An 8,774-nucleotide genomic window follows, 5' to 3' on the forward strand; every position below is an offset into this window, starting at 1 on the left:
TCTTCAGGCCAGCCCCTGATGACGCTGGGCCGGCCTGCTCTCTCCCTCAACGGCCGAAAGATGACAGTTATGGAGGGAGGGCACTCTGTCTTCAGGCCAGCCCCTGATGACGCTGGGCCGGCCTGCTCTCTCCCTCAACGGCATGCACATTTAAGGTGCAGAACTTCAGGTTGGTGTGCTTCAAGCATAACCTCCTAGAGAGCATTTTAAAATCTCAGCCCATGAATTCCTTTTGGAATGTGAATAGCTTTAACCTTCATCTACATAGATAAAATCTTGTGACTTGGGATATTTTCTGATTCCTAAGGCAATTCCAGTGTACCATAGGGTATAAAAATGCCCCTTGTCCACAGGGGTCTTTGTTGGTGTCTCCTGTTGCTCTACGGCAGAAGTAATAGGCGTGAGAGGAGCAGGCTTATGGTATGAGATGACAGCTTATGTTAGGTCTTTGATTAGCTGACTTTCTAAACTGGTGAAAAAATAGCCTTATCACTTTATGTCCATTGTAGAAATATGATTCAACCACACTGTGACCTAGTTGAGCTTTCTGTGATGTACCAGGCTGCCTGCTCAGGTAAATGTCTTCCTTCAGAGGTTAGGATGTTAGGATGTTTTTGGCACTGCAGCCGCACCACGCTTGTATGCCACATTATGCCTCCTTTATTTCTGGTTTTCTTGACACTCTGAAATGTTAATCACAAGTTAGATCCATCCCTGGGGTGTCCCATGTTTTAAGTTGCTTAACAAAATAGCCCATGTTTCCTGAAAGGTAGCCAGTTTGTTGGTGGCTCTATGCATCGCTCTTGTTTCCCTGTTTGACAGACTTCCAGAACTTTGTGAGTGCATGCACAAGTTCTGAAGTGGCAGTACCTTGAAACGGCATACCACAGCTCTCCCAAAGTTTCCTGTTACCCAGGATATCCCTCTGCCAGGTGTAGTAGGCCTTCAGCTCTATCATGTCATGTGGCTCCCATGCTTTGATTTCAGTAGGGTTTATCTTGCTTCATAGACACCATGTCTCTCTTTTTTAAAACAGTATATTTTTGTTAAGTCGAAGGCTTTCATGGCCAGCATCCATGGTTTTTTGTGGGTTTGTCGGGCTATGTAGCTGTGTTCTGGAAGAGTTTATTCCTGATGTTTCGCTAGCATCTATGGCTGGCGTTTTCAGAGAATTCTGGCATGGAAGTGAATGGGGTATATAGTGAGGCTTAATAACTTGACGTTAGTCACTGTTTAGCCCTGTTCAGGCAGTATGAATGTATGAAAAATGTAGCCCCCCCCCCTCCATCCTTCCTTGCATTAGTCTCCTCATGTGAAGAGTGTCTCTCTAAAGAGGAGGGCCTCTGTGGATAGAGGAGTCTCCTCTGCAGAAAGTTGTTCTTCACGTGAGAAGAGCTGCAGAAGCAATGACAGAGAAGGTGGGTTTAGCATGCTCCTCCCCCCCCCCCCCCCCATGAGTATATTTTCTCTACATCAATAATGCCTGAATAGGTCTTTTTGGTATCTAGAAAATATGGCTTTACAACCCTATGTGTCCTGGTTTAGGGGATTGTGTGTCCAATCCGAGGAAACACCGTGCAAGGAATCAAAGCCTGGTTGGGCTTCAGTGTCATGAAGTGCCAGTAAGAGAGTCCGAGGTCAAACACAAAGAGCAGTCCTACTCATTTCAGAAGCAATGAAGGAGTAAACTGGAAAGGAATTGAAAGTACGTGCCAGGATCAGGAAGCCAAGGGAACTGATGAGTCAGGAGTGAGATAACACAGATAGAAAGAATGATGTTGGGCTTTGTCAAGCAATCTGTGGATTGCAGAGTGGAAAGGGTGACCTCTGACAGATTATCTCAAAGGGAAAAATGGCTCCCAATTGGAGAAGAGGTCTACCAATTCTATCTTAAAACCTGTAATTCATGAAGTGATAAAACAGGGCTGTGGGGCTCTGTGGCCATCCTGATACTGTTGGGACTGCAACTTCCATCACACCTAGCCAGCCCTAACAAAAAGAAGGATGATGGGACCTTCAGTTGGGACAACATCCGGAGGACCACATGTTCCTCAGCCCTTGGTGGACAGTGATCAAATTGATCATTTGTGTCCCATTAAGGACTTCCACTTCGAAAGCTTTCCGGCATACATCCAGACAGATTGTTTTCCTATGCAGTCTCTGTATATAACTTGTCCTGTGGTGTGTTTTTGTCCTTTCAGGTTCATCAGAAGTATTTTTGCCCCCTAACCCAACACTTCCAACATCTGTGTCTGAAAATGAAAACATCCTCTGTGCCCAGTTCCAGTGCTCCCATTTCCCAACCCTTCGACACCGTGGTTTTCACAGCTGGTATGCTGAAAACTGCTATGAAAAATCTTCATTCCTTTGCAAAAGAAGTGAGTTGCCTAATGTAGGATTGCCTTTCTTGGTTGTTGTTGTTGCTGCTGTTATTTTGGTATGTGGACTCTGTAAACATGCAGGAACAAAGTGAAGCCCTCCCCCCAGTGCAATACGTTGAGTCAACATAAGAAATGGAGATGCAACACTGCACTGGATTCATCTCTTGGTGTTGCTGTGGGTAATATATGGTTATGTGTGGAGTTGTACACAAGAGGGGCGATTTGCCCAGTCTTCCCTAGCCTGATGCCCTCCCAGAAGAGTTAGGGTACAGTTCTCCTAAGACCTTAGCTAACTTCTGGGAACAGTAGTCCAACATAAGTGGTGGGTGTTAACTTAGGGAAAGTTGTGTGAGCCTGTATCCAGCCTTCTGGTGTCCGTACTTCTATTGTCTTTGTAAGACTTGTGGCAGACCCACCATCAACCACCCATTTTCTTGACTAAGGAGAACTGTTGCCAGCAAATATTGCCCAAGCTGCTGCTCAGTACACAGTGTACAGTATTTCTATCTGTGTAGAATGTTTTCTTCTCACAGGAGAAAATGGAGAGTCACTAGATCACAGCCTTAGTTTCTGCCAACCCGTTTTGTATATAAATGTCCTGTTGCGAGTGAAGACAGACCTCTGTATTTTCCCCCCTTCTGTTTCAGGCCAAACCTGTGTGGACATCAAAGACAATATTGTTGACGAAGGCTACTATTTCACTCCAAAAGGAGATGACCCCTGTTTAAGTTGCACGTGTCACAATGGCGAGCCAGAGATGTGTGTGGCAGCTTTGTGTGAGCGGCCACAAGGCTGTCAACAGTATCGCAAAGATCCCAAGGAGTGCTGCAAGTTTACATGTCTAGATCCTGGTAAGAGATATTTTCTTGTAAAACAATGTGTTATTTTAATCTGTCTCCTCCGGTCCCCACTTCCTTTTGGTTTTCAGGTTTGTCTTTCACCCAACATTTCTGGAGTTTGTTAAGCCATACGTTTCTTCTGCTTTCAGTCTCATAAAGTATAGCTAAATATCAGTCTAATAAGCCATAGTTTCTGATCCTGATTTTTAGAGGGACATGGTTATCTTTGCCACTGCTGAGTCTATCAGTCATCCTCCCCAATAAAAATAGACATTTCCAGGGCCTAACACATTCTTAAAGAGAGTCATTCCTGGTTTTTAAGATGGGGATGTTGGGCAGGATTATATTTAGGATTATCTTCCTGTCAGCATTCTTCACTGTCCACTTTGAATCCACTCCTGAATGTCTCTTACCTTGAAAACCTTATCATGAGATTCTGTCTACCTTGTTCTATGTTACAGATGCCTTATCTTGTTCCTGTTCAGGCCTGTCCCTTGCATCTTTTAAGAGTTTCTGTTATAACTGTCTTCAGAAAAATGGTGTCTTGGTTGAAACAAGAACAGTGGCTGTGACTTTGATGTGCAGTTTTGGAATATGACTTTGATCTTAACTTCTAGAAGATGCTAAAACCAATTTCAATCCCATTTAGAAAAGGCTGGTTGAAATGAATGGGGCTTGTTACTCACTACTTACATAAGTCCCATTGATCTTAGTTGGTACTAAAATTGGATTTCACCCTGGGTGCTTTCTATCCAGCTTACTAGATGCCTTATTTTATTACCTTGAAAATGTTTGAGTGGACAGCCTGAGTCTGTTCCGTTCTCTTTGAGGATCTATGTTACTTTGATGCGATTTTCTTTTAAAAAATAAAACCTGTATGTGGGGCTGCCATTGAAGATGACTCAGAAACTGCAGCAAGTGCAAAATGCAGCAGCCAGACTGCTGACAGGAACATCATGCAAAAACCATATATAATGCTGGTTTTAATGGATATGTATTGGCTGCCAATACGCTTCAGGTCTCAGTTGAGGGTGCTGGTAGTGAGATTTAAAGCTCTAGACTGGGGCCTCAGTACTGAAGGAACACCTCTCCATATATACCTCTCTGAGAGCTGACATTGGCTGGAGGGGTCCTCCTTTGTGTTCCATCAGTCCTGGGCAATACACTATGGAAGAATACATGAGAAGGCCTTCTTGACTGTGGCATGCTTGTTACGCTCCCCTTGGAGGCTCAGGTGAGGCCAGCGTTGCCATCATTGTGGCTGCTTGCTTTTTACATGAGCCCTCCTGTGTCCATGGTTTTAAATAGTTTAAAATTAGTTTAACCAGTCCTAATATGACTTTTTAACTTGTAAAATGGATAGACTTCAAACATCTAGTTATTTGTACACTGTTAAATTAGTCAGGTTGGTTGTATTGTATGACACTCTGAGGTCTTTATATAGTGTATAGGATATAGATATAGATATATCTGGCTAAATACCCTGAAGGTACCAGATCTCCTATGCTCTTGGAAGCTGAGCAGGGTCAACTCTGGTTAGTAGTTGGATGGGAGACTGCCAAGGAATGCCAGGTGCTGTAGGCTCTGTTTCAGAGGAAGTAACTGGCAAAAATTCTTCTGAGGATTCCTTGCCTAAGAAACCCCTGTGGACTTCATGGGGTCGCCGTAAATTGGCACGTACATTCACATCCTTTCTTACTTGGAAAGGTAAAGATTCAGCCTTGGTCTCTTTTCTGGCAGCTTTTCTTCCTTCATCTATAATTTTTCTTTTAAATTGTCGTTGCTAGTTATGTAATAGCCTGTTCAGGCATTCCAAAGGGAAAGCGTCCTAACACAGGAAGCAAGCAAGCTGTACTCCTTTGTGGAGAGTGATAGTCTGAAAAGGAGAACCCTTGCTACATGTCTAGTCTCTCCCTGTGATCAAAAACATTGATTTTTCAAAATCTGAGATGATGTGGAGTGCCTCCATGTGCAGCGGATATTCTCTTTCTCAGCCTGTCTGCTCACTCATTCAGATTAATCCAATCCTGAATGCCTGAACAGGGTTCATTTCTCCTAGGGTCATCCTTTCATTTCAGTTGAAGTTGCTAAGGTAACAGTAAGTGTGTCTCTGTGTCTGAATATTTTGTATGCAAATCTCCTAGTTCTGCATTTGTCTTTCTCACCCTTCCACAAGATGGTACCCTTCAGCTGCCATCAGCCTGAGCCAGTGTGGTCAGGGAGGTTGAGAGTTGCAGCCACAAATATCTAGTGAGTGCTAGGCTGAGCTGTTGCATTCGTGAAATGGTTTTGTCTGCTATCACTGACTTCATTTATTGGTTTCCTTTCACAGATGGCAACAGTTTATTTGACTCCATGGCAAGTGGCATGCGTCTCATCGTGAGCTGCATATCTTCTTTCCTAATTTTGTCTCTGTTGCTCTTTATGGTCCATCGACTGCGGCAAAGACGCAGGGAACGCATTGAGTCCTTGATCGGAGCAAACCGTAAGCAGCTTCGCTCTTTTGCTTTGTTCAGCCCCATCCCCAAAATGAGAGATGAGTGAGGGGGAGAATGGTGTTGACCCCATTGGGCCACTCCTCACTCATTCTCTCTACACATTGGGGGGGGGGAACTTATGTGGGGGGGCGGGGGGGGTGGGCGGGAAAAGGGGGGGGGGGTTTGCACTCCATGAAGGTCCTACTCAAGTAGAGAAGGCACTCTGTTGCGGAAGTTATCCCTCAAGTGGAAGGAGGGCTACTGAGATAAATTGAATTATAGCTTATCAATGAAACCATAGGTTTCTCCCCCCCCCCACCCCGCTATTTGTAGTCATCTATTTCTCCTTCCCCCTTTTGTCATCTCTTTCAGGGTGGGCAGCTGGGGAAACAGGACAGGGACAAGACACAGTTCTATATTCAGATGTAATTACAAGCCATGGTTTAATCAAGCCAGGGTTTGTAAACCGGCAGCACACCATGGTTTCTGGTTGTGGGTTGCTCCTTATGTTCAGTGACAGGTTTAGAGGCACAGTTGAACAAACCACAGCCTGGCTTGTTGCTGTGTCTGAATCAGTAAGCATGAACTCAGCCATGGAGTACTTAAGGAAAGGCTATGCTTCATAACCCATGTTGGATTTTGTGTGTATATTGTCTCCTCTCTAGTGCACCACTTCAACTTAGGCCGCAGGATGCCTGGCTTTGATTATGGCCCAGATGGTTTTGGAACTGGACTCACACCACTGCATCTTTCGGATGATGGAGAAGGCGGAGCATTTCACTTCCATGACCCTCCTCCACCCTACACGGCTTACAAATATCCAGATATCCAGCACCCGGATGATCCACCTCCCCCTTATGAGGCTTCCATCAACCCAGACGGCATTCTTTGTTCTCCACCAGGTAGCTCATCACAGTGTTGCCATCCTAGTACTGTAGTGTTGTTTGTGCAGTGGCTTTCCCCAAAGCTCCAGTTAATAGTCCAAAACATCTGGAAAACACCATGTTGGGGAAGCCTGACATAGCTGGTAAAGCAGTATTTGAATTAAGTAATGGTTGATTGTTATTTGCAGTGGTGCATTTGGCTTCTGATTCCTTCTTGCCTTTCTTTTTTAGATGGAGTCCACTCCCAGACTGGGCCAAACAGTCAGTTGGCGCTAGGAAATGGTGACGCCTCTCCCCCGCTCACAGAAGAGTCTCTCCCTCCGTCAGTTGGCCCTTCCCCAGTTGAGCTGGAAGACTCTGCTGACAGTAGCACCCTCCTTGTACCTCCAGATACGCCCTTAAGTGAAAGCACACCGGCAGAGACCCTAACAGGCAGCCGCCACAGTCACTGTTCTCTAAATACCATTGTATAAAGGAACGAAATTGAGGAACAGAAACAAAACCCTTACTGCCGGTCAGAAATAATAAAATTGAGCAACTGTTTGCACACCAGAGCTACAGGTGGACACTCATCATTGGACAGAATGTCTGAAATAAGCTCCACTTCTTCGATTTTTAACATTAGTTTTATGTTCTAGTCTAGATTTGTGCCTCCTGGCAATTGCTGTCATTTTCCATTCTGGTTAGGTTGTCCCCTTGAAATGATTGTATGATTGCCCTTTTTCTACTGGTTCTGGGAAAAGAGCAGAGGATTTTTTTTTTAAAAAGTCATTTTTTGTTTTTAAAGAGGAAGAAAGCATGGATAGTTTTCTTGTTGTCTGCCCTCTCCCCTTGTAAATCATGGAACAGAAAGGCCATGAGATGTACGTTGGCTGAAGACGTTTGGAATTTTGGAGCTCTTGGGAAAAGCAGGCGCTGAAAGAAAGGTACGAATGGCCAGCTGCCGTAGAGTCATCCACTTCCCCAAGTCCTGTTACATTCCCTTCTTGAGCGCAGAAGAAGATTGGAGTTTGGTTCTGCTTGTTGCCTCTTGGAACAGAAGCCAGATTCCTGGCAGACAGAAACATGAACCAAAAGAGAGCCTGGGACTCAATTTCTAATCTTCATGTAGCTTCTGTTGCTGCCTTGGAAGCAGGACTGTGAGAGTGAAGGGGTTTGTGGTACATTGGACTGTTTCCTAAAAGCAGGTACTAAGATCCAGATGTGGAGCTACTGACCTACTGGTTTAGCTGTAAAATCTTGTGCTAGGATGGTTCCAAATCTGTGACCCACAAACTTGTGTGTAGGCTTGTGACAGGTGTTGCACATTTTTTGGTACTGGGGTTTGGGAAAGAGATGCATTTGGAATCACTCTGTCTTTTGGGGGGGGCGAAAAAAAAAAAAAAAAAAAGAAAGAAAAAAAGAAAGAAAGAAAAAAAGAGAGAAAAGATTCATTGGCTCAGATGCATCAGGACCATCCCTCTTTAGTCTTTCCACATTAATTCTGGTTTTCATTTCATGGGGTTAAATGGGATGTTAAAGCCTTAAACTGTCATTTTAAGATCCAGCGATGAGAAGAACAGTGCAGGATTTGTGGTGACATGATCATGAATATTGGGCTTAATAAATTGTCGCTGTTGTCCCCATGAGTTGGGATCTGCCTTGGTGTCCACTGCTGACAAAGCTAACAACTCCATTGCTCATTTTTACCAGATGTGGAGGAGAGGAAATGTTTGTATCTAATAATGCTCAGATGAGTTCTGGGTTAAATGTCAGCCCCCTTCCCCCCCAGAAGTTCACCTCTGGTTGAAATTAAAGGGGATCTTTTTCTCCTGAGAAAGCTTGTAAATACTTGAGAGATTCCAGATGGAACTGGGAGGAATTTCCCCCATCACTGTCCTGTTGGCCAGTTGCAGAGCATGGCCAGGGTTCGTTGGTGGCGGTTTAACTCCCTATCCTTTTATTCATGTGATCCTGTTGCCTTATGAAAGGCAAGTAGCCTAGAGGAACAGGAAAGGAACATTAATGGTGATGGTGGAGGTATGGAGTAGTTGTGCTACTTTGGCTTGTCCATCCAAGCTGGTTCAATACCAAATGTGTTAGGATGCCTTCCCGTTTTGCTGAATTTTTTTTCTCTCTCTCCCCCTGTATCTTTCCATATACAATATTGGTGGAGGGTTGGCCCTTGGTTCCATTTTGGCATACAGAGTTGGG

At 44.5% G+C, this 8,774-nt stretch overlaps 1 protein-coding gene across 5 annotated transcripts in view; it reads left to right on the forward strand.

Moving 5' to 3' along the window:
• The window catches only part of DGCR2 (DiGeorge syndrome critical region gene 2), a 49,728-nt gene extending 41,781 nt beyond the window's left edge, over positions 1 to 7,947 (forward strand). For all 5 annotated transcript variants that reach the window (XM_042441618.1, XM_042441614.1, XM_042441615.1 and 2 more), the window contains 5 exons: positions 2,202 to 2,378; positions 3,029 to 3,232; positions 5,553 to 5,705; positions 6,363 to 6,599; positions 6,813 to 7,947. In XM_042441618.1, coding sequence (XP_042297552.1) covers positions 2,202 to 2,378; positions 3,029 to 3,232; positions 5,553 to 5,705; positions 6,363 to 6,599; positions 6,813 to 7,054 — 1,013 coding nt within the window. In that variant the 3' untranslated portion in view covers positions 7,055 to 7,947. The remainder of the gene's footprint in view (positions 1 to 2,201; positions 2,379 to 3,028; positions 3,233 to 5,552; positions 5,706 to 6,362; positions 6,600 to 6,812) is intronic.
• Positions 7,948 to 8,774: the final 827 nt, after the last annotated feature.

Source organism: Sceloporus undulatus, chromosome 10 (genome assembly GCF_019175285.1).
Source record: "Sceloporus undulatus isolate JIND9_A2432 ecotype Alabama chromosome 10, SceUnd_v1.1, whole genome shotgun sequence".
Taxonomy (NCBI): Eukaryota; Metazoa; Chordata; class Lepidosauria; order Squamata; family Phrynosomatidae; genus Sceloporus; species Sceloporus undulatus.